At 39.2% G+C, this 27,062-nt stretch overlaps 1 protein-coding gene across 1 annotated transcript; it reads right to left on the bottom strand.

The window, feature by feature from the left end:
• Nucleotides 1-870: 870 nt before the first annotated feature.
• Nucleotides 871-25,654, bottom strand: LOC310923461 (F-box only protein 15-like; the record flags this gene model as incomplete). Its single annotated transcript, XM_083885458.1, has 10 exons — nucleotides 25,123-25,654; nucleotides 21,681-21,794; nucleotides 19,675-19,779; nucleotides 15,910-16,143; nucleotides 15,450-15,659; nucleotides 13,528-13,657; nucleotides 11,163-11,245; nucleotides 9,877-10,022; nucleotides 4,366-4,490; nucleotides 871-1,140 (listed from the first exon to the last, which is right to left on the bottom strand). The coding sequence occupies exons 1-10, from the start codon at nucleotides 25,140-25,142 to the stop codon at nucleotides 871-873; spliced, it is 1,437 nt and encodes a 478-aa protein (XP_083741584.1). The 5' UTR covers nucleotides 25,143-25,654.
• Between the last annotated feature and the right edge of the window lie 1,408 nt (nucleotides 25,655-27,062).

The raw sequence follows: 27,062 nt of genomic DNA, 5'->3' as shown, positions 1-27,062 counted from the left end.
ACAGGAAGTAGAAAATTTGATCCTAAACTTACTCCAAGGAACTGGAAAGACCAGGCACATATATTCAATTTTCAATTGTATTCATATTGTTAGATAAACTATCAGATATACATTGTTTCCAAAACAACTGGATGTTACATAAATTCAGTATGAACAAACACCAGCTGAGGTTAGCTTATAATTGGGACACTTACTCAGAGGCCAATATGTGAGGCAAGTATCTAGGCTCAAATCAGACAAGGTTAGAACATGGGAAAACAGAACAAACAGGAATTTAAAGAAACGTCATAAATAGGTTTTACACATTACTTCCTTAACAAATGCCTTGACTGACATATTTTTCAAACCTGACTTCCCATCTACCCTTTCAATCTTTTACTAAAATATATTTAAGTGACGTTTTTCTGGAAAAAGCATTTAACAAAGCCTGTAATTTACCAGTAATACTCCAACAAACCTGGAGCAAACAGCACACATGCTGTTTTATTACTAAGCATTAAAAGTCAACGTTCTCAAAACCAGTGCAGCTTATGTAAGGTAAGGCATCTCCACCGTATGGCTCTCAAAAGAAGCAATTCCTTAATGACAGTAACATGTGTCTATAAAGAAAAAACTTCCTAAAAATAATTTAAATATAGCCAGCGAGAAACAGACTAATGTTCAACAGAGAAGAAAGCCTCTCACATAAATCAATATGTCTCTTTGATCCCTCAGTTGCCTATTAAAAAAATTTAGGCAATTGCGCTTATTACTGGAAAATTTGCAGTCTTGCTCGTTGGTGTCAATCTTAAATATCAGTTTGTGTTTTTTTTATTGTGGGAGGGTTGTTTGTTTGGTTTTTAAAGCAAGGAAATTAGTGACCTAATTAAGTCAGTAATTTGTTCCATACCAGCTATTTACCTTTTTGGTGCTTACATAAAGCACCAAAGTGACCACAATATATTCCTTGGTTTCTTCCAACCACACAAACTCAACACAGACTTTACCCTCTGAATCTGCATAGTCTGCAGTATAAATATGACCCATGTAGTCATAAAGGCCAGATGACTTGGTAGACAATCCCATGTGGACTGGAGCACTAAAACACCAGAAGGGCTTTCCAGTTTCATCCAAGAGAGTCAGATCCATCACAAAGCAGTCCTACAAACACAAGCAGAAGAGATTATTTCCCCATGGCCCAGTAAGTAGATCTGTCCCTGATGTTAGAAGAAATATAAAGGGTTCAGAGGGTTTTGTACAAAGGTTAAAACCTCAAAATAAAATTGATAATGGTTCACTGACCTATTGCAAGAAATACTTACTTAGAGGTTTTCTACAGAAATCAAAATTGCAACCCATAGACATGAAACACTGCAGTACAGAAGGTACCACTGCCAAACCAAATCAGACATTATTTCTTGAACATTTTTCAGCCCTTAACATCTGTTTTTCTCAATTATTAGTTACTTTACCATTCAAATGATTATAGTCCCTTCAATATGAGTAAGCAACCTAAGCTTAATGTCAGTTGCTAAACTTGTGTGAATGTAGCAATGTTTGCAAAGATACTCAGGGACCACTCAAGGCAGAGCACGCAAAATTACCCTTCCAAGCCAGCTGTATACAGTACTTTTTGAAAGGCTCACAGCTTCAGTTCCCAAAAAGGTAATAGTAATAATCCTGATGTAATTCCTCCTCTTACAAATTCTTGAAAATATTTCTTTACAAGATTACACAACTAGATAATTTAAAAATGTTAATGCCAATTCTTTTGTCTTTGCAAACTGATAGTTTCCCATATCCCTTAGAAGCACAGGAGTTGTCTGTCATGGTTAGTATCAGCTGTTCCTTATTCTCTTGAGTTCTGAATCACTAAATGAATCAAATTATCTTAATTATGTTGTATCTGTGGTCCAAAAGCAGAAATAAACCAAAACCAACACATTCCATGCCAAAAAAATTCATTTGGAATGCTTTATTTCTCTGTACTACATAGTTGTGTTTCTGTTGCTCTAACATTGCTTTCACTATTACTTTACTTCAATCAAACAACATAAGGGCAGATGGCACAAACATGAGGCAGTATGATACACACAGTTTCCCTAAGCCTTTTAATGCAGACTATGCTGAAAATACAAAATTCAAACCAAACCTGATAATGATGGTATCATAAACTTATATGAGCTACAGAATCACTGGAAACCAGAAAGAATTACAATTTTCTGGTCTGACAACTTGCATATATAAGGCCAATTACAAAATGTAAAGTGGGATGGTGTTGGGTGGTGGGATGGTGAGGTTTCCATGCATTTCCTTCCTGGTTCTAGTCAGGATCAGGTTAATTTTTGCAGCAGCCAGGAGGTAGCGTGGCTAACACAGTGACATTGTTCTATACCACCTCATCTCATTTCCAGGAGCAAGGAAAAGGTTGTCTTCTCAGTCAGACTATTGTGGCATGGTCAGGTTGAGTTCCTCCCTTCACATGCATGTTTGCATGTTAATCACTCGCCTCTCTTGTACCTTCTTATTATTAATTTTGTTGCTGCTACTCTCCATTTTCTTCTCCCATTGCTGTTTCCAGTAAACTGCTCTTATCTCAACCTTGACCTTTACCTTTGTGCCTCCAGTTCTCCCCTCCAGCTCAGCACAGGGCAGAGGAAGGGGAGAGAGCCAGTAGAGAGTGTGATTTGGAGTGGTTACAGTGAGAACATTAAATTGGAGAATACCATTCCTAAGCCATGACAATTTCCAACTATCTGTACTTCAGCAATTAAATTTTTTACTAAAAAACCCAGAAGTGCCAAGAAAGCTTTTGGGTTTTTTGGTTTTCCTTAAGAGTATTAAACAAAATTCAAATAAATTCCAAGTACTGGAATGTCCTACTTCTGTGGCTGATGTTATTCGGCCTCCACACATTTTAAGAATTTTAGACACTTATGGTAAAGACCACAGTGAATTCAACCCATGGCTATATGCTGACAAATTCTATCTGTCACCCCAAAATGAGGCATTTAAAAAAATTGTATTCTTTATTTTGTCGTAGAAACAAACACTCAATATAATTTATGCCGTATGCACATAGGAGGGAGACTAAAACTGAAAAACTAAAGACTACAGCCACAGCTGTTTCCTCTGTCAGATAACTTCCTAAATTCTTATATACTACTCAGGAGTATTTTCATGGAAAAAAAAAATCCTGCCAAGCAGCTGAATCACAGATTAGACTCGGGTTAAAATCACAGAATGATTTGGGTTAGAAGGGACTTACATAAGTCATCTAATTCCAACTCCCCTGCCTCACCATGCTCATCATGGGCGAAAGAATTTTTTTGCCTTTTTTTGTCAATGTCCAATTTAAATCTACCCTCTTTCAGTTTAAAAATATTGTCCCTTGTTTTGTCAACACATGCCTCAGTAAAAAAGTCTCACCTTATCAAACAATATTTCATTCCACATCTATACATGATTGGCAGAAACAGCAGTTTTATTAATTTTGAGGGTCTTTTCAAAAGACGTGCCAAATTTGAAATCAAGTGTTGAACTAAGTGATTTTTCAGTAGTGCTTAAACTACATTCATCAGAATTTTTACAACTTCTGAAACATTCACGCCGATAAAGTACATTTAAAAATATGTGCCTTCACCACTATTGCAAAAGGTACAGAAATAATCTGAAGCTTTGTTTGAAGTAACTCTTTCAGGAATTTTATCCAACAGAATGTGTGAGCATTCCTCTAAAAAAATAAAAAGTTAATCCAGCTGACTGATGTACCTGACTGGAGCTAGGTGCTGACTGTGTGGATGTGGTCTGTAGTTTCTCCCTGTGGCCACTGGCATTTTAACATTCCCCAGCAGTTCCTAACTTTCACTGCATACACACCACAGAACTGCAGAGTATTTCCCCAGAGGTTCAAGGCTTATTGCTCACAAACAAACCCCAACCAACCAACCAACCCAAAACAAACAAAAAACCACAAAACAAAACAAAAAAAACCAACCCACCCTCACATCAAACCCAAAAAAAGCCCTCACAAAAAGTACATCTGCAGTATTTTTTCTTTTTTTTTTTTTTTTTTTTTTTTTTTTTGTCCAGCATTTACAAGCAAGGCTGGTCAGCCACAGCATCTTTGCTGAGTGGAAAGCACTGGAGTGATAACACACATTACATGAATGAGTCTAGCATGCAATCCACACACTATGAGAGAAAGCAGAAAATGTTTTTCCTCAAAATTCACTTATTTTTTAAAATATTGGAACACAGGTCCTTGTCTAGTAACAGACACCTTCTACATATCAAAAAATTGTTTTAAAATTAGCATATTTAAGATGCACAAACATAATTCTGTTTTGAGATAAGCATTTCCACAAACAAAAAAATATTTCTGACCTTTACATTGCCTTTAAACACATCTGTTTCCCAGCATATGCCAAGTGTCCCAGTAATAGGAAAGTGCTTCCTATTATCCTTCAAGTTTACAACTCTGAGCCTCAGGTATCCATTTTCAATGTCACCTGAAAATATAAACAATATACAACATTACAGCAGTATAAATCAAATTCAGTCCAAGTACGCTGTAAATGTTCTCCTTTTCATGTCTTTTTCATCTCACTCACCAATAAGAAACCCTGCCATACACCAACAGCTAAATATCAAGCACTTCATAGAGGAATTAAGTTGCAGTTCGAAGTTTGATTCTGTGATCCACAGCAGAAATAGCAGCTAAAAACTCTTTTGTATTTTTTAGCATAAAAATAGGAATGGCACCTAAAGAACTTACACAAGGATGCAAGGAGTAAATTTCATATTCAACACTTCCATCTCTAACTGGAAACTCAACCCAATAAAAAGGGTATACAGGTAACAATTTCTCCTTAGAAAGGATATTGCATCATTTAAATTGACATGCATTATGATTTGATTTGAATCAAGTTTTTAAATTATGAATTTAATTTTTTTTAAAGTAGCTTTCCAAAACTCCTGGTTCTTGGGGTTTTTTTGGCAGAACTACTATGATTTGTGATTTTTTTATTACTACGTATATCCATATTTCTTTGGTATCTCTTCTCTTAGAAGAGATTGACTTTTTTTTTTTTTTTTTTCCTTTGCTATCAGAGGAGGAACCAGGGACTCCAACATTCTAATTATAAGTTTGGGAACATTATAACGAACACAATCTGACTACAAAGAAAAGTGAAAATAAAAGCATCACATGACACAAGCAGATTTCTTGGTAGGACATCCCTTAGACAAGTTTCCTTGAACAAGAGATTCTCTCTCAAAAGAGCAAAACAAAAGCACTAGAGACCTCAGTGCAAAAAAGAAAATATCTAGGACTTGCAGGAGACAAATGAGAAGGGCGAGAAGGAATTCCCAGGAATATAATGCCTGTCAGGATCCAGTAGCAGGTCCTGGATGGTAAGGTAACAAGCTAAGGGGCTTGCAGAGGTTTAAGATGGAAGTGACAGAGTGAAAAAGGAAGTGTTTTGCCTGTGATTCTCCTTCGATCAAGCTGAAGTAGCAGCATGAGGCCACAGACAGAAGAAGCAACATCAGAAAGGCTGGCTGTGAGTTAAATGGCTGCATCCAGCAGGCAGTGCCAGCAAAACCTCTGCTTGGTGGCTGCTTGAAGCAGATCGTTAGAGGCAGTGAAGGAGAAAGAAAGCCCACACTTCAACACAGAGGCCAAAAACTTCTCTGAACTGGTGCTGTAGAGCCAAGGCACAAACCAATGCTGGAAAGGCATCACTCACCAGTGGGGAGTCCAGAGAATACTTACTCTGGGGAGGAAGCAGCCCAGCACATGACAGAGAACAGCAGCTGCAGGTTTTTCAATACAGACACTGTCTGGAATAGGAGTGTGAATACAGTAACCAACATGACCATGCCCAGGAAATATTTTGTAGGAAATACTTTGTATGGTTGAAGGAAAATGCAATCGTCCGGACCATGATACCCACTGTCTTTGCAGTGAAGTGCAAAAGAAATCAGTGAGAAAAATGTAAGCAGAATTCCTTTCCAGGACCCAGCTCAAAGTAGAAAAAGGGCATTAACTTGATACCTGTCCAAATGGTTCAGTTCCAAAACCTCAGTAAATCAAATTCAATGACAAAATGTCATTCAAGGTAAAAATATTTTACTTAGTTTACTAACTAACCACTGAAAGACCACATTTAAAGTTGAGTTTTTGAACAAGATTTGAAAACATCAGTCAACAAGCATTTTTTTCTAAGATGACTATTTGGTTATCCACAATTCCAGTCTGAATGGAAGTGGCCATTTCTCTTACTCATTCAAATCAAATGAAGTTTGAATGGATTAAAAATGGATTGAAAAAAGCATTCTGCTAATAAATTAATGAAGCCCAGGACATCACTGCCACTGCATGACATTAATACACCACTGCTAGATAGATCAGCTGGCTAAGGTGTATTATAGTTACTTCTTAACTTTAGCCAGAATGGAAATAGGCAACAGATCAAGAATCTGAAGGCTAATTATTCATGGGCTGGTTAATCCAGTCTTTATATATGGGTTTTTTTAATATAAAAGCTCCATTGCAGTCTTTATATTCCAGAGGAGGGAAAAGTCTGCCTAGAAACAAGCAAGGAACTGCAGGCTAAGTACTGAAGTCTTCCCTTCCTCACCCCAGTCACATAAGAAAATGAAATTAAAGGACAGAACAAGCTATGTTAAACATATGAAGAGAAACACAGAGAAAGCAAATTGGACAGGGCTTTCTTCAGCCTGATCCAGACTTTGTTTCATTGTCCCCTTATAACATCTCTAGTCCTTGGTTTATGCAAGACACGCATAGCAGCAAAGCAGCAGAGTAAGTTATAGGGAACAAATATTTCCAAGTAAAGGTAATAAAGAACATATATCATGTAGACAAACTTCAGGGGAAAGAAACAAATAGACCAATAGTTCCGGAGTACTTATTTTAGCTAAAAGCCAAGGAAGTTTGTTTTGCTAACCAAGCCTTTGTTGCAAATTGTCATTTGATTGGTATTTTCAGAGGAAAAGCTGTGCTTAACACTAATTCTGGTGCCAACAACCAGCCTTAAGACACTGAAACGGTTATTTAAACTTGCAAATCAATCTTCAAGGTCAAGCAAAACATTTCAAAAGCCTGATATGAAATTTTACAAACAAATCTTAAAAGCTCTCTAAATACACAAAAATCAACTCTCACATTTTGCAAGCACATCACATCAGTTTACATCAACAAGAAATGACATTGAAAAGTCAAAGCTTAAACTACCATGTGGGTACAAAGCTGTGCTTAAAAAGTTGAAAACCTGGGTAAAAATACACTTCAAAAGTATTTATTAAGAAGCTGGATTCATAGCTTCTGGGAGTCTTCTGGGAGAAAAGCCTGTCATACCTTCCTGAAAACAAGGAAAGTTTTCTAAATATTTTCAATTCAGTTACAAAGTATTTAGCATATTCACCCTACACTATCTGCCAGTGAGACCATATTGCCAATTCTGTTTACATGAAAAGGAGAATAAAACAAAATGCTAAACCCCAGCCCAAACAGTGGCAAACCAGCTAATTACTGTAATGTAAGTATTAATAACAGAAAAAAAATCTGAAGCCATATACACTCCATCTACTTGGTTCAATGAAGTGTGACATAACTTTTTTAATTTAATATTAAGAATTCTGCAAAAAGAATTGCAAACAGAGTAGCAAAATGAAGCTCAATACTAATAGACACTAACAAAAAGCAGATAAATATTAATATTGAACAAATAAATCAGTTATTCTGCAAAATACAAATGGGCATTCTCTGGTAACCTAGGAAGGCCTAGAGCTCCCTAACGAAAACCAATAAATAAGTAAAAGAACAGTATAATAGCTGACAACTGATCTGTGCCTCAAGTTGTAGAAATTGCCATGGGCATGTCTATAATTTAAAATAAAACTGGACTCAGTAGAGAATTTTCAAAAATAGCAAGACAAGAACATTGCAGACTTCCATGCTTCAGAGTCCTCCCAGAGGAAGGGACAAAGAATATTATTAGAAGGGAGCCTAAAACCAAAACACAAACCAGCAAACACAACCAGTCTGGACAAACCTGGCCACCACATTCAGCAACACCATGTTCACCAAAATGAGAAAAATGAACAACAACTTAGAATGAAAAATGTGAGAGCAGACAACCATATGCTGCATCACTACACCATTTCAGGAGGAAGTCAAGCATTTTCCACAAGGAATTATTGTGTGAGCACATGGAAGGGACAAGTTGACAAATGAGCTTATTGTCTGCAGAACCATGGCTTCAGCTGCCTGATGTCCTGTGAGACCAGAATCTGGTGGCTGTCACACTGCTGAAGGTCACAAAACCAGTAATTCAGAAAACACTCGTGAGCATAAAACAGATTCTGTAACTTGCAAAGTGAGATGGCATCACAACTGTAGCTCAGGGACATTTCCTAAAATTTGCATAAAGATCAGCTTATCAGCTTAATCTTTTGTGGAAGTAGCTTCTAAGCAGCAAGAAAGTGGTATCAAGAAAGGAAGTATGCCACATAATACTTTTTCTTGTGCAACTGTATTGCTAGGAGCATAACATTTTCATTTTAGAAAACAAAATATGACATTCAGCTAAACCAGAACAACCAACACAATTCCAAAAACTCAATCCTCTTGCCAATTTTGAGACGTTTTGGGGTTTTTTCTGATAATATAAAGAGGATTCTTGTACTACACAACACTTCAGGTAAGATTTCTTGCTACATGCGTAGACTTTCACTGAAGTTTTAGCCGTAGAATTATTCATTTAGTTTAAGCTTGCAACTTTTCTGGAATCTGAAAAATGTATTTCAGGTGTATTTCAGGTTCAAGGACTACTACACTCCACACTGCACAAGGCTGCCATCTAAATGACAGCTCTTGGAATCACCAAACACCAACGAGAAAAACCAAACCAAATCACGGGGAAATTCTGTAGCCCGGTAAAAGCGCTCACGTCTGACAACAGTGCCCTCTACTGACCGAAAAACAACATGTTCTGCAATCCGCACTGCTCAGGAGTGTGGATAAAAAAAATTACTGCCGATACAAAAAAAAATTATTTGGGAGCAATAATTAATTTACAGTACTTAATTCTAAATTAAATTCATGACAATGTCTAATTTTAATATTTTAATCTGTCTCTGCTTACAGAAAGACAGCTATGTAGCTGTAGGAATTTATGCTGAAGTTATGTCAAAAGAGAGATCACACATGTATTTTTCAAAACCTCAGTACAATTATGAATTTGGGCTGTATGAGAATAACAGGGATGGTCAATCACGTCTCATGGAAAGAAGTGCTGAAAACAGAATGAAGCAGCAGTTAAAAAAAATGACTGAAATTGTTTACCACACAATGACGAGATGCCAGAACAGGCAACCTCAAGCTCACCAAAAAAAAAACTATAGATCTTAAAGTTCACAGTAACTTCTACAAATTTATCTATATTTTCAATCTGTCTGTGCATCCAAAGTATACTCAAGGCGAATTCTACAGAAATAAGCTTCCAAATTGTACGAGGACAAACTGTCTCTCCTTTATAAAATACAACTGAAAGAAACATCAGCCTGCACCAAGAGCTATGCCACTGCATTATTAATGCAGCAGAGAACTAAAAGAAAAGACCCTGACAATCTGAAGAATTCAGTCCCAGGCCTGACACTATAAAAATGTAACAATGGGCAGACTTCTTACAGAGCAGCCTTAGGATGCCACACAAAGCACCATGCAGATATAAAGAAACCACACAACTAACAGACATCTTACTCTTAAAATTCCATTTCAGTTTCACCCCTTAAAAGAGAGAAACTGGATACAAGAAGGAAAGACAGGGATCATTTCTAAAACAAACATTATTGTTCTGTCAACTTTACGTTTTCTGCAGAAGAGGCACTTGAATGATCCACACAGGTACATGCAGGTTCTGCCATGAAGGTCAAGATGCAGGTTGTACTCATGCAGTCCATACTCTGAGTCAATATCATCCAGTAAAGGTTGATTAGGTGGAGGAGTATATTGACTTGAAAAAAAGAAAAATAATAGAATTTAGCAAGGGGGAACATGACTTAATAGAGATGTAACATACAGCCCTACACTGAGACTGTCATCTTAAGACAGTTTTGAAATCAAACATCTCTAGTTCATCACACTTCTTTTAAACTAATACAGTGTCTAAAACTGCTGATCAGCTGTTCAGCCCAGCCAAAGGGAGAAAATATGGCAGTCAACTTTAAAAGGTACATCTGTTAAACTTCAAAACACGGATTTGTCTTCAACAAAGAAAAAAGCATCAGCTTAACTACAAATCTAAAAGCCCACTAGCTCTAGAGACTTCTCTGAAATAGCAAATATTGAAATTATTTTGCCTGTGCCTAACTAAATAACTACTGCACATAAATGACCTGAAGTGACCACATGCCAGAGGCAACTGAGCAACTTCTACACAGGATCCAATCTGGTACTAAGAGAGAAGGTGTTAAATCTTACATTCTGTGAGAGAAGAGCCACACTGAGTTATAGTGGGCATTTAAGACTACTGGTAGATACAAAAGTATCTGACTAGAAAGCGGAGTGGCAAATAAATTCCCCAAATACTGTTCTAAAGCTAAAAAAAAAAAAATTGTATTTTTAAACAGTTTATAATGTATAAACAGGTATTGCATTATACACTGCAATATACACATATACAAACACTTAATAGGAAACCCTGCTACTCTCTGAATAGGACTAAAAGATAATTGCAAGCACCTCACCAGTTTACCAGAATTTTTCTCCCCTCTTACACAGCCAAAGATTACTTCTCTACTTCCTGAAATGTCTCCCTCTTTTCTATCACTGTTTCAGATAGGAAGAGGAAATAAAAAGACTGCTTATGAAAAGGGAGAAAGTATGGGCAGTGTATTTCTAACTTTCTCAATACAGCCAGTACTAGTACACTTTTTTAACTAAATTATCTCCACAATAGCATAATGATGGCAATATTTTAGTATGAAAATGCTTCTACATTTTTGTATTTACTGTAACTGTTGTTTATATTACACAAGAATAGTTAATTACTGCCTAAACATAAGCATCTTACCAGCAGGCAATTTTAATTGTAAAACTCAAAGCTTTATTCAAAAGGTTATCTTTACTTCCCACAAAGGAAAACCAAACTTACACAGTAGCAGAACCCAAAATGCTTCTCTCAAGAAGTTGATTATAATGAAGATTCGCCATAACAAAAGCAATTTCATTTTTCTCCTGAAAAGTTAATTAAAGTATATGTATTTTTATCTGGAAATTCTTTTTTTCACAAGGTCTTTCTGAGCATTAAAATTCATAGATAAATGCTGCCGCTTATTACTCTGCCAGTTACTGTAATAATGTTAGTAATGGCTTGCTTTAATACTTGGACTCCTAAAACCTTTACTGTTTTTTCACAAGAGTACAGAATATACATAAAAGATTACAGAATTTCTGTATTACAGGGAAAGAGAGGGAAACTACCTATGTCTAGGCAAAAATTATGAGAGCTCCAAGAATTGCCCCTAGCTTCTAATAACCACTTTTAAAAAGATACCTAAACAAAATCAAACTGCACTTACTCCCAACTGCTGAAACATCAAGATTATTTTCCCATGTAAAGAACTATTTCCAAAGAGGGCTAACATCAGTGAGGAATACAGAATTATTCAATAGAAACTGTGAATTTCAAAGTAAAAAACATGTCTTCACCAGACTATTTAGTCCTAGGAAAACATTAAAAACATAACCTTCTACAGATGTCTATACAGAGAAAACATCAATGCGAAAACTAGAGACAGAGGTATATATTTACTTCAAGAACACAATACTAGGATATCAAGTTTTTTTTCTCTTTAAATGCATTTTTTTAAATCCTGCATTTCCAAACACAGAAGTCAATAGGAAAATAATTCCCTGCCAGAAGTCTATTACTCTCCTGAAATGTGGGCAACTACTGTTTTCATCTCTCTGGGTTACCAGAAAATGACATCCTCTATTCAGACTTTTGGCTTTTTAACTGCTCCTGTATTTTCAAAGTGCAAAATTACAGCTATAAAAGATTTAACTAGGGAGATCTATCAATCTCATAATTTCTCAGTCTTTCTCTGTCCAAATACCAGAAGGCCCACGTAACCTGCCCTTGGTTTCTGTTATGCAGATATGTGCAAAAAACAAGACGTGTGGCATTTACAATTATTACACCCACTGACACTTAACTACCTCATATTACTCTGCCTACACAGAGAATAAGAACTGCTGTTCAGAAAAGCAAGCAGGGAAAATATACTGGAGTGAGGCACTCGATTCTTAACAATGATGTGAAACTTGGTTATGACTGAACCATTTCCAGGTGCTGAAAGATCTCTCTTTCTGAGCATGGATGGGGCCAATGCATGAGCAAGACCAGAGAGCCAACAATACAGGGGCACCCATCTACAAAACGTCTGAAGATAAGAGAGAAATGGCTGTTCACTTAGCAGAGATTTTCACAGACTGAAACAACCAATAATGGGTTTATGCCAGTCAGGTTTTCAAGTTTTCCAGGAAATGGATTTTCACTCTTACCTTTAAGTAGGAGTGAAAGAAATAGTCCTTCTGCACTTTTAAACATTGCCTCTGGCGATTGTGTACATTTGAGGCAGCATGTTTGCAGCTGGAGATTAGACACAACTTTGAGGAACTGCTCACAGCCTCCCTTAGGAAAGTTCCAAATAACCTAAGTCTACATCAAGAGCATGGCTGAGGGGAGGAAAAAAGGGCTACCACCTCTCAATTCAGACCAAGAGCAGAACACCTGAAACAGGCCTCCATAGCACCCAGACCTACATAGCCACAGGCAGACACAGAGGTGCCAGTGCATCCCATGCAAAGATGCAGATTCCTTCTGAAGTCGACTTCAGATGTTCGGCACTGCCCTCTAAAGACATTCACGTCTACACTTACCCTACAGAGGCTAACTGCTTAACCTAGACTCTTAATACCAAGAATTTAATACCTCCAAAAGGGCACCATTTACAGCATTCCTGCTGCTGGAGCAGGATACAGCTACCTGGTGATGTAGATTAAAATTAAGTTGCTATGTGGGAACTCATCACTTTGAGTGGCATGGGCAGGTAATGGCACGAATCAGAGGAAGAAGCACTTCTTTTCTCAAACCATTCCATTTAAAATTATTCTAGCATATCAAACTTGGGCATGTGAAGACTGTAAAATAAATAAAATTGAACACAGCATCTAATATGGAATGATAGATAACTGATCTCTTAATTAGAAGTGGATTTTTAAAAAAAGTATATATACTCCTGTGACAGCTCTTCAGGATACAATAAATCTTCCACTTACTGTCCCTACATGTGTTTTGTGGTTACTAGTTTAGACAAGATCTTTCAAAATCCAAAGGGGAAAAAAAAGGAAGATTAAAAAAAAAAAAGCCCTCCTCAAACCCAAACTACAAGCCAATTTTTTTTTTTTTTTTCATTCAAATCATAATAAAATACAGAAACAAAATGTTATCTTACCTTCCAAATTCCTACTAAGAGTCCTGGACTCAGACTGAAGAGCTGGACAAGCTCATCAGCACCAACTGCGACACTACTTTCAGTCAGGTTGCCAAGAGGGTATTCAGCAATCAAGGAAAATCGACGAGGTCTTTGAAAAGAACATACAGAATGAAGTAAAAAGGCTGTGTCTCCTTATTCATGTAAAAGTTCAGTTTAATTTCATTTTTAACTGTAAAGTCTGACCAGCAGCACATGATGAAAATGGTTTTGAAAGCATTTGCCATGCAGAATCATAAACCATACATTTGAACAACCACAGTGTACTAGCAGGATCTCAACCCCTAACAAGAAAAGAAATAAAAAACACTATGATCTTCTAAAACATGCTTAAAAAAAGAACTTACGTACTTGCCCAATTTTTCAAGATACAGAATTACTTTATAACTTGTTTTTCATACTCTATTGATACTAGATGAAATCACTGAGAAGCAAAATTCAAAGGAAAGTATCAAACTGTACATATAATAAATTAAAAGTATGTGCTACAGGAAGCGTTCCTTTTTTAGATTTTTTTTCTATATTTTACCTATAATTAAAGCCATTAGCTCCAAAAAAATCTTAAATATAAGTTCATGAACACTCTTATTAACTAATGATGCATTTTAAAAAAGGGCAGTAAGTAAGAGTTTGCATTACCTACTCAGAATGAAGAAGTCTTCCTCAAATCCTTTTCAGACTCAGGCTCTTACTATATTCAAAACAGTTCCTAGACTTCCACATAGTATCACTGTAATACCACCTACAATCAAACACTGAACACTGTCTGGGATGGGGCATCCACAACCTCCCTGGACAACCCATTCCAGTGTCACACCACCCTTACAGTAAAACATTTCTTCTTGATCAACATCAACCTTTTCCATCTTTAAGTCAATCAGGCCTGTCCCTGCACTACTGCCTTATAGTCTAAACAATGACATACTGAAATTGGTGAAACCACTGACTTCATCTCTAGTCACAATTTCTAAAACTTGTAACTCTGTGAAATAAACACATCAACTGCCTGCAAGCTTTTTTATTTTCTACATATGAATCATCATCTCGGTAAAACAACTACATTTCCCACATAATTTGACTGCAAGACTTGTTCAGTTAACTTTATACAAAAGGCTTCTCTTGATTTATTTGTTTTATAAGTATATACTCTGCTCATGGTTGAAGAACCAGATGTTTTGTAGGTGACCAATTCCCTCTTTTCAGAGCTCTATGGCCAGGGGCTTTGTGTAAGAAGCAGGCAGCTGACTCTGTACCTACTATACACACAGGCTCAGATGTGGGCAAAACTCCTTGACAGCAACCAAATACCTCAAATAAACACTTTTCATTTATTTTTTAGAATATAATGACAAAAACCACTGTACACATGTAAATTAAAAAACAAGGGACATGCTGTGGACTGTGTGACTTCATATGCATGTACTGAAGACTGCACACATAGTTAAACATCAAGTTCCCTAAATTCATATACACACCTACCAGACAGAAAATAAATTTTAACAACATAGAATACCTGACTGTAGCCACATAAATACTGATTAACTCTTCCAAGCTAAATTTCTCACAATAAAGTCTTCTAGATTTACATTTTTCTTTCATGCTCTAGGGCTTAGATTCAGCTTTCCAAGTCAGGACCTATCAGCCTGCATATCACATGCCAATTAACCTATGAATTAATGCCATAGCTTGCTGGATTATACTATTTCTACTATTCCTCTCTAAAAAGCTCTACCAAAGAGAAGAACATAGAAAGAACTACTGCGGGGAGGCTTTCAAATGAAGGGTTAACTTATTGAATCAAACAAATGTCAGATAGGTCCTACAGACATATTATCAATCAGTTACACCCAAAAAATCCTCAAAAATCCTATATTAAAACTCACCCATTCTTGCTGGGAGGTCTGTTTTGGTCAGGAAGCAATGGTGTAACTCCAAACAGTTTTAGGGTTGACAGGATGTCCAAGCATGGCCAGTCTGTACCATACCAAAGTATGGTAACAGATGTGTCCTTAAATGATAGTTTTGGATTCTCTACTACATGTTCTTTTCCATTTTTGTCCTTTAGAACAATTATCCAACTCAAGCCAGAGACTCTGTTATTTAGGAATTGAGAGGGGAGAGGAGTGTTTAAAAACAAATTCTCAAAGTGATAAAATTTAAACTATGCTTTCAACAGAATTTTTACATTTCTACTAACTGCGACTCAGTTTCAGTCATTTATAGATTATCATTGTATCATTCCATTATGATATACATTTTATAGCTCTAATTCTATACTACTCCAAGCCATTAATGTTTTGTACATTGTTCTGAAGTAAATCTTTGTGACAAGGCATTGCTTACTTCATAGCTTCTTTGGTTTTACATGGAAGACCTGTGTAAGGATCTAGAAATTTAACGAGTCGCATTACTCTAGTCTTGAAGGCACACGTTTGTTTGAAGATGTATTCTTTCTTCCAGTACCCAGGCTTTTTATCATGTAGAGCAGCACGGCCCAAAGAAACAGCTTCTGTTTGTTTAGACTTCATTTTCCATTTTGGTTGCAAATAATTGGAATAAAGTTTCAGCCAAATTCCACTGAAAATAAAAATAGAATAAAGAGGAGTAAATTTCAAGAATAGTCACTTCATTTTTACATGCACATCTCAGCTACCACTGAGCACAGTGTTAGCAAAAAACCAGTCTTGTCTGTCTTCTCAAAAATATGGGATCCAGGATGAAGCTCTGTGACAGCACAGTCAGTCAGCAAGTAAGTGAAAACTGATAAAGGTTAAGCAGAAATTTTTGAAAATTCCACCCTAAAACAATGATGTGTCCTCCTCATAGAAAATCAGCTAGTGGAAAAAGTGGTTTAATATCTCCTATTCAACAAAGACCATCTGTAGACTTCAAGTTTCTCAGTTCAGCTGAGGAGGACAATTAGAATCACCTTTGTTTGGTGGTACTAATGTAATTTCAATCCTTTCTGCACTCTCTTTGGAAAAGCCCAGAGAAGACATGACTTTCTGAAGTCAAAGAAATATGTGACTGTAATGATGGGTTCATCTCTTTCATGCCAGGAAAACTATTAGTTCACATTTCAGCCCCTCACACCCCAGTATCTCTAGCACACCCCAGTATCTCTAGGACAATTCACAGAACATTGAGTCCAGGAACCTACAAAAATTCAATCAATAATCTGTGAATATAGGTTGCCAATAAGTTTTCTAATTTTGAAATGCTAGACACACAGTGTACATAACTGCACTGAAGAAAATTACTAGTGAGGGCAACAAATAGTTGAGACATTTTCTACCATTTATCAGCAAGGCTACCAGTTCTCACTTATCCTCAGGCAAACTTACACTAGCATGTATGGTATGGCATCTTCCCTTCTCCTTAAAGTATTCAAGGACTAGATCCATCCCACACTGCCTCCTACCCATCAAAAGCATTCTCAATTCATTAGCTACTGAGAATAACTCCCCACATATTGAGAGCCAGCTCTGGTTATTGATGCAAGCAGACCCAGGAATTTCGCAAAAACCTTCCAGCCTGCTGCTCTGCAGATATAGACAGAATTCCCCACTGCCATTTTTTAAGACAAAAGTGTCTAAAACACACAGACCAATAAGTTACCATAACTGGTAAAGGTGGGTTCACAGTCAACATGAGTTTTCAACCTTCCATTCACCAAAAGCAGAGTGGGAAGGGTAACATAAAGAACAATCCCCATAACTGAAACAAAGTTTTAAAATCCTTCTACTTTAAGACCATAAAGGGTAGCCAAGTTACCAGACAGTATAAAAACATTTCTGATGGAGGGGGAAAGTTCTTTTTTTAACTCCAAAGCAGTTTAGAACTGTCCAGTCATGAAAAAAGGAGAGATGTCCTTAACATAACATCACATGGGGAATTTGAGCTGTGTATCATCCAATTGGTCTTCACCAGCCTAAAACACCCAGTAAAATAACCTCCTATAAAACTTTCCTGATAACTAGAAACTCCTTCCCAAAAAAAGATATCCTTTGATGGAGAGAGATACTCTGCACCTTACTGTATGATGCTGAAAAGACAGGGCTTAGTACTAGGCATTTCCTGCATTTTGAAGTTGCAGGCTCAGGCAATTTAGTTGACTGAAGATAGACTAAGGACAAATACCTACCATGTTCATCCTCACTCTCAGAAACATATTGCATCTTCCTTTCCCAAAACAGTGTTGGGCAAGCAAAGAAATTAGTTCAAGAAACTCAAAAATTCAGCTAGGGCAGGGAGACAGAGAAGAAGATGAAGGAGGACTTGGAATCACAAGTGTTTAGGAAGGTATCACTTCCCCTTCATCCTCAACTTCTGAAGAAGTCAGGGCAGATAAATCAAAAAGGCATCCAACAGGGAAGCACAAGTTTGCCTCTTTCACAGCAGAATACATGCCCTGCCCTTCTTGCCTCAAATTGTTAATACTCATCTCAAGGTCTCTTACTGAACATGACTACAACAAACCAAACAAATCTTCTACTGCTAACTCAGATGCCAGAATCAGACACATCATCATCAGTCATCACTTGACCACAGTGGCAAAGACTTTGCCCTGTGCTCTCACTTCCTCTCACACAAGCACGTTCTGCTGGTGATCAGAATCCTCAGGCCTTCACAGGCAGACCATACCCATGAACTTCCCACACTGCATGGTAGGAAGGCTGGAATATCCCATGCTGTGACAAGGAGGGTACAGAAAGGGAGGGTCATAAACATTTCCTTGTCCTCAATAGTTACACTGGAGAGACATCAGTGCCAAGAACTGTTCAAGTGAACAGCCCAAAGACAAATCACTGCATTAGGCAGCACAGACATAGCACAATGAAAGACTGATGGTCCTGTTGCAACAAGGACAGCTCCCTGTACATCCAGGACACCAGAAATATCCTAAAAACCACAGTCAGATTTGTCACAGAAATATGCAGTGACTCCCATTAAAACTTCTGTTCATTCACTGCAAGATTCAGGGTCTTGAGAAGGTCCAGGAAAATCCATCAGGAAGAAATTACCTGGTCCCCCCTGAACCAGTCAGGCTCCTAGATAAGAGAAACTAACTCTTTCCAAAGTCTCATTTGTGCACGCACACTAATCTCTATTGAGATTAGAAAATGGAAACAGACATTGTCGAGATGGAGACAGATGAATCATCTTCCCCTGGACAGCCACAGTGATTTTATCCTGCTTCACCATCCTGAAGTGGAAAACACATACCAAGATTGATAATTTGTGTCAACTATGCAATTTTTATCTACCCTCAAAACCTAAATCTGGATTACAGATCTTCCCTTTAAACTCATCAGTTCTAAAGGTATTAATGCCAAGGTAAACCAACTAATTCACCACACAATTTTTAGTAAATAAGGGAGAAATAGATTCATACCTGGTACAGCAACTTCCTATAGAGGAAGACATTTTCTCATTCAAACAACACTAATGCAGTAGAATCCTACAAAGAAAAGGATGCCCAGATCCTAGTTATCACACACCAACCCAAGTCTCTCCTCTTTACCCTTTCACAAAATTATCATGATATTGGTTGGAGCAATTTATGAACTCTGTATAAGCAATCCTTATTAAAAAACGTGTCGGTATTTATCTTTGTCTCTTTTGTTCTCATTTAGACGTCACCAAAGAGTCACAAACAGAGCAACAGATAAAAACCACTAGTGGATCATTTGATTGAATCAATTCCTCTTCAAAAATCTAATGAAAGAATAAAGTATGCAGGACTTCAAAATTGTCAAAGCTACAATTCCATAAAGCTACTGGCAACACACCATTAAGGATCACCTGAACCGAAAAGTTTCTGCAGGTCCATGTGAATACAAATAAATATATAGAAATTTTAAAATTAAAAAAGTGCTAACACCAACATTTCAAAGCACTGGATTTAGTTTTTGCCTCATAACCCCCAATAAACAACAGGCCCTGCACAGCTAGAATTGCATGCAACATGTACTGTACGCTGTGCAGGGCAATTTCAGCAGAGTAACTGCCCAGAGGTGCTCTGGCATCAGAGAAACTGAACTGGAAAGACTCATAATTCAGGTAAACACAACTAGGGCACAAACTGAGATCTTCTCTCTTCCTTACTTGTCATTGGCCAACTCATAGAAGCGTCTATTCACACAACCAAGAGACAGTAGGGACACAGCATCTAAATAGGAAAATATCTTCAGCAGCATTTCTGATGGCATGCTAGAAAAGAAGAGAAAGAGGAATTCTGTTAGACTTGCCTGCAAACTCCAGAAATTACAATGGCAGAGAATTTTAATTTCAAACCAGACAAAAACAGAAGAGGTGGAAAGCAGCAGGTTGTAAACAGATGAAACAAAAAATCACCTAAAGAGTTAAATTGTGGAGTTTGGGCTGTAACTTCACTCTTTGGTATGTGGCATTTGCCTAAAATAATTCATCACAACTTATTCCAGTGGCACAGCACGATTACACAAAAAGTTGTAAGTTTGAGGTTTTATTAGACTTTGTTAACTTTAACTATGTTTGATATGAAACTATCTCATTTAGCTTCAGTTCCTTACTGCTTGTACCATGATTTTAACGTTTATTCCACAATCACCAGCATTTGCAAAACTGCAGATACATTCACTCTCCCTTTTGACTGCCGCGTCTGGCCTGAGAACGCACCAGGACAGAAATGTCCTAGTCTAACAGCAAGATCATGCTCTACCTCATCATCATCTCCAAACTGTACGTGCTCAGGGGTCTTGTGCAGTTTTCATTTATGTCAGCAGAAAGATGTGAACTTCAAAGTAAGAGCCAAGTGATATCCTGAAAATGCCAATGTCTCTGCATCTGGAAGGCTGCCTGAAATGCAGGAGCCAGTCTAGGCATGACAAGCAGAACATACCCTGGGATTGAGCCAAAGTGATTTTTGCATTAGCAGACATGAACCTCATACAATTTGAGCAGTAGCTCATAGCTGCAGAGTTTAAAATACACGCATTTTATACTCTTAATTTTTTTGAGCATTGAGTATGGCCACATCAAAATCACTGCTGAAAATAAAAGGTGCTGTGAAAGTCAACACCCCATCTGTGCCTCTTGTCCTTTTACTAAGGGGTTATTTGCAACACTTGTTGATTTATGACACTGTTTCAGAAGCAGAGAGCTTTAAAGGGTAGCACAACAATGCCAATACCTCAATGTTTGTATTAAACTCACAATCTTAGTTACATTGACATAGAAATAACATGCAAAAACTTGCACTGTTATTATGTGAAATAACTCATAAACTCTAAGTCCAAAGCAATTAGTGCACTCATTCCAGAGACAATTTAGAAGTGATACCTTAAAAAGCTGCAAATTAGCTAAAATAATATACTTGATCCAGAATTTTCAACAGCAGTTTTTACAGCTGTATTCTTTCTCCTTTGAAGGAAGCTGATTTTTTTTTCTTTTTTCTCTCACTATCACACCAGTCAGACAGCATAGAGGTGCTGAACTGGCCATCCAATGCAAAACAGAGAAATCACTACACAGTAGTGATCAAATGTATAAAACTAATTGCTTTTTCAGGTAACATAGTCTTAGAATATTTTTTGTAAAAATGTAACTAATTTTCAAAAAGAAAACAACTCATAATTATATTGAAACTACTCTTTCACTGCCAAACAGCAAGAGAAACATTTACCTTGCAGTAAATATGCAGCAGCCAGTAATTCCTCCCTCCTTTTATCCCAATCCACCATTCTCAGCCTCTCCATACACTAAGATACACTTGATGACAACCAATAACCAAGAGAAACACATGAAGTTTAATTCCAATCTGGCTTTTATTGAAGTAATAAAATAACAATTTTTATTCTCAAGGAACAACACTGCCCATGACTTCCAAAGAAGTTGCTGAAGGCTTCACATGGCTTGGAAAACCTACATAATCCTTATGAACCTAGCAAATAACACAAAGGAGAACCATGCCAGAAAACATTAGAAGGTGAACACAGGATCCCAAAGTAGGCCAGGAAAGAAAATCTTTTCAACTCAGAATATTTGACATAGAAATCTCCAAGATATGAATACAATTACTGCAAGCAGTCAAAAGGCAGTTTACAGGGTGACTTACTCACAGACATACTCACCTCTCAAAGCTCATGTTTCGTTTCAGTTTTCTGGGAGGTGTCAAATACAGACTTTCAATGCCAGCATTTACACTTTCAGAACATTCCCCAGGCCTGGCAGCAAAGGTCCTTAACCTACTTGTAAGAAGGAAAAGCTGTTAACACATATTCACAAAATGAAGAAATACGCATATTGCGCACACCTAGACACAACACTTCAACCAAGGCAGGATGCAGGGAATACACCACGTGGCAATCATTATGATTTGAACAATTACACCCAAGTTAAAATACCTGGCATCAGGAAGATTCAGATTTAAACTCACAGCTGTCAACCCTGTGATTGATCTCTCACAGCAGGCAAAGGCAATAATAGTGTTGCTGCTCCCCCAAATCAGTTTGAATCTGGTAGAGGTTTATTACCCTTAGACAGCTGCACCCCTGTGGCCACTACAGCCAAGCTCCACTGAGGCCCCTGCAGCAAGTCAAACTCACTGATTATTCTTCTGTTTCACAACATTACTCCAGAGACATTTTTGAGCCACTCAACTTTGCTAAGCGATTAAAAGATACCAGATAAAAACAATACGTTGAAACTTCCTCAGAAACTGCTGAGGTTCAAAAAGAATTTGTATCCTTTCAAGCATAAACAAAAAGAAAGGAGATTTAACCCATGAAACAGAGAGCAGCTAACAAGGTCTAAGGGATGTCTAGGTGTTAGACAGACAAATCACTTGTCGGTAGAATTGCTTTAGTAAGGTTTATGGCTTGACACGCTTCCAAGATTTCAGATGTAGTGAGAGGTTAACAAAGCTTGGGAAGAAGGATGACCACTGAGAGTGGACACAAAGAATGCAGAATTTACAGGCCAGAGGGATACCTGGAACAACTCCCAAGATAAGGAAGAAACTATTAAAGCCAACTCAGCAATTGTGCTGAAATCAGCTACAGCTTCCAGAAATGTGAGACTGCCACCACTGACTCAAAAAAGAGAAAGACTGAGCATGCAAACTAATCAGCATGAGAAGCAAGAGAATTGTTAACCAACAGAAGATAGAAAATTAATTAATAAGAGAATTATGTAGCTTGTAGCCAAGGAACTAATTCCTTCCTTTGCTAAATGCCACCCAGCACTGTGCAGAACTGTAAATACATCAAATAACTCCATGTCTGGATTGGTCTCTTGCACACCATGGTGAAAGAACCTGCTCTGGCAACATTTCCACATCACAGTTGGGATAGAAAAGGAAGAAACTTTGCATATTTCTAACACAAATTCTTACAATCCAACTGCTCACAGATTTTTCCAAGTTTTCTGATAGAAAGGTCTTTGTCAGCTGTAATTGCAAACAAATCCTATCATTAATCCACAGAGAAAGATGGGGACAGAGTTTCAATCTTAAACCAAATCCTTACACTTCATACCCTCGGATGCCACTGAACAAGCAGAGCTCCCCATTCACTGCATTACTGACGCTTTAAATTGCCAGCAGATTTCCAACACCTGGTCAAACCAGCTCGGGGTTTCTAGGCAACCAATCCATATGGGGGGGAAATAGCTAATTTTGAAGTATATGGTTATCATATACATTTAATAAGTTCTTGATTTAAGATTGATTTATGCTTAAAGAAAAAAAAAATCAAAATAAATTAACAGCGCTGGCCTACATTGTCAACTGTGCTATGTAAAACAAAACAAAAATATCCAAGACACTTTACTAAGAATTGTTACAAGCTTAACAAAAAGACATGCACATTTGAGCTTGGGTGCTAACCAACTACATTAACAACTACAAAAAAGTAGTCTTGTAATAAATACAATCTGGAGATCAAACAAAGGGTTTTACTAATGTATCATTATCAAAAACACTTAGATGATGAGGCCCTAAACACTTAGATGATGAAGCAGTAACAAACTGCTGTTAAAGGGATTTAGAGACACAAGTTGTGTTCAACAGCAGCAGAGCCATCACTTCTGTATGTTCCAGGGCAGCACATCCCAGGCTATTCTGCCCTAAATCCATGCTGAAAGCAGAGAGTTTGGGCATACTCTCTAGGGATGCAATTTCACAAACTCCAGGCACAGAAATAATTCAGATACGAAGCTGGATTCTGGATTTTAAAATAAGCTACCTTGGACAAGCATAAACTGCACAGACTGTCCTTCTTGCTCATTTTAACCACTAACCTCTCCCTTCTTCACTCCAGGGAGAAATATCTGAGGGAAGAAACACTTTGCCCATGGGTGCCTTGAAAACTTTAATGTAATAGCTATTGTTTTTGTAAGCTTCAATTTTAAAAAAAATCTGCTGAACTTTTGTATTCGCCAAAACAAAAATATTCTCAAGGTGTGAAGAAACAAACAGCAACCGAATCCATAAATTACTTTTCAAGTACTGCGTGTGCTAAGATTTTAAATTAGCATTAACAAAATGCTTTTAGGTTGCATTGACACAGTTTGGGCAGATTAGCCTAAGATGAAAGTCAATGACAGCTGTTACACCCCCTCTTTAGAGACTTCTAGAACTGAGATGATCTTACTCAAGAGGCACAACTTCAATTGCTTTTTCATTAGCTTTCAACCTGTGGGGCTCACTTTTCCAGTATTTTCATTTTCATACCCTATAATACTTGCAATGTGCCTTGGTTTTTTGATGGTCAGCAAACAATTGTCTTCTGAGAAACATTTCAAATGATGTACACAAAGTTTTAAGTAGTGAAAAAACGTGTCTCCTCCACCTCTGTAAGCGTATGCAGGGAAAAAGAAAAATTACAATGATGTTTTGGATGGGTTGGTTGTGGGTTTTTTTTTTTCCTTCAGCTGTCTATTTCAATTTAATTTTTAAAGGGTGGATATTACCCCAATCCATTAGCAGGTTGAAAAAAGGCAAAAAAACCCACCCAAAAAACAGCAGGGGGAATGAAACTGCTATGAAACCTAAGGCTGTAGAAATGGGTTAGCAGAAAAATCTGTTTTCTCAACTTTGCCTCTAAGACTGATGCTTTAAAATTTTGAAAGCCTACCCTGTACTGTAAGAATTATGGTAATCACACCTTCCACAGCGAAACCCTCCTATTTATCACAAAACCCAAACTACCCTGGACGTATAAAGCAGCCACTAAACTAACTTTGTGGGTACCCATTACAGCATCTCCTCCAAGCTGAAGGACACAGAAGTTTAGGCTCCCCAGGCAGGAAAAAAAGTGTTAACCCCAGGCCTCTGTGCACCTGGCAACACCAGCGTTCTCCACTGCAAGGCGTCCACTGGGCCAGGAGAGGAGAGTACCATGCCCACAGCCCTCGCCACGAAGACTCGAGAGCTGGAAACCAGAGCCGTGCAACACGTGAAATAAGTTTTTCAGAGGAGCAATGGGAGCTGAGGGAAAACAATTAAACCCCCCTCCCCGTTAAAGGTGAAGAAGGCCGAGCGGGCGGCCCCGGGCCGGCAGAGCCCACGGTTACCTGCCCCGGCCCGTCGCCATGGCCGCTCCAGCACGGGACAGCGCCGGCCTCGCACCGCCCGCGGGGAGGGCAGGGAAGGAACAAGGGCAGCCACCCCCCGGGGCACGCCCTGGGGCGGGGTGGGCCGGAACGGCGGCGCCCGGAGCGCTGGCTGAGGGCGGGCGGGGCCGAGGCGGGGCCGAGCGGGGCCGGGAGCGCTGGCTGAGGGCGGGCGGGGCTGGAGCGGGGCCGGGCGGGCACGGGGGAGGCGGTAACGGGGACGGCGGAGGTGCCTGAGCCTCGCCCCGGCTCCACGGCGAGCTCCGAGCTCTCGGGCACTGTGGGCTCGGGTCTCAGAATCACATAATTAATTAGGCTGGAAAATACCTCTGAGATTACTTTACAATTTATGACCAAACACCACCACGGCAGTTAGACCACAGCACTAAGTGCAGATTCCAGTCTTTCCTTAAACACCTCCAGACCCGGTGGCTCCACCACCTCCCTGAGCAGCCCATTCCAATGTCTAATTGCCTTTTCTGTGAAGAAATTCTTCCTAATATCCAACCCAGACCTCCCTAGTACAGCTTGAGGCCATTTCCTCTTGGAGAACAGGCCGAGTCCCACCTTCAGGCATTTGTGCAGAGTGATCAAGTCCCCCTGAGCCTCCTGTTCTCCAGGCTAAACATCCCCAGCTCCCTCGGCCACTCCTCAGACTTGTGCTCCAGACTCTTCACCAGCTCCACTGCCTTTCCCTGGACACACTCCAGCAACTCAATGTCCTTCTTAAATCGAGGGTGTCAAAACCGAACACAGTACTCTCAGTGGTGTGGCCTCAACAGTGCCTGATAAAAATAAAATGTTTATCCTACAATGTAACAGTGGAAAGCCACCTCAGTGGCACGTGGCACCTTTCCTCCCAGACCACCTTAAAAACGGAGAACCCGTTCCCATCAAGGAACTCTCAGGCGCCGCGCCCCCACCCCGGGTCAGAGATGGGGCGAGGGAGCCGCAGCGGAGCCGCCCGCCTCAGTGGAGCTCCAGCCGCGGAGCAGTCGGCCGTCTGGCACGGGGAGGTTCCGACCCCCGCCGCCGCCGCCGGAGCGGAAAGGAGCCGGCCGCTTTCCCCCCCCCAGGCTCAGCACAAAGAGTTCCAGCCGAAGAGCAGCCTGACTGCAGCCGCTCCCCGTGCCGGAGCGGAGAAAAGAGCCCCGGCCGCCCCGTCTGCCCGCAGTTGCCATGCTCCCCGTACGAGCCGCCCGCAGCCGCCACGCGGTCAGCCGCCTCGGCCAGATGAAGCGTCCCCGAGCTGGCCGGACCGCTGCCCCGCTTCAAGAGAAAAACCCCACACCCGCCACGTTCCACCTCCCACCGCACAAGCCCCGGTCCAAACCCCCACAACGTTGCCGCCGCTGTGAAGCAGCGTGAGACCGAAACGCCATTGCTGCGGCAAAGACTACCACATGGCCGCAAAGAGCTTCAAGTGCCCGCCCCGGTGATCCCGCATGCAAATTAAAGACTCCAAAAGCGTCTCGGGATGAAATCTGACATAAAAAAACCCTTATCAAATAAAAACCAAGTAAAATTAAAACAGATAAGAACTAATACTCAGCCGTGTGGACCCTGAGGAATCAGAAGAGCTAATTTCTCCGGTTTTGCTTACTAGCCGTAAGTTAAAAAGACCAAACCGGAGATGAGACCACAGGAGAAAACAAAGAACTGTCAGGACTCTGGGGTTGCTCCCCAGGCGAGGGCCAGTCCTCCAGCTCTGTTGAATTGCATGCAGCAGAGCTGATAAAGCCCTCCTCCTCCACGGCGACCAAACCCCTCGGGCAAATATCAATAAGAGCTGATTAATAAAGGCGTTTATGGAGATTAGTATTTTCTCCGCCCATTTTTATTCATAACAACTGGGGGCTCGTCCGGGATTGGCCACGCCCAGAAGAGGACCGAGACGGGAA

This window comes from Zosterops lateralis, assembly GCF_965231275.1.
Source record: "Zosterops lateralis genome assembly, contig: HAP1_HAP1_SCAFFOLD_57, whole genome shotgun sequence".
Classification (NCBI taxonomy): domain Eukaryota; kingdom Metazoa; phylum Chordata; class Aves; order Passeriformes; family Zosteropidae; genus Zosterops; species Zosterops lateralis.
The sequence above is the reverse complement of the archived record's forward strand: the minus strand, read 5'-3'. Positions and strand labels throughout refer to the sequence as shown.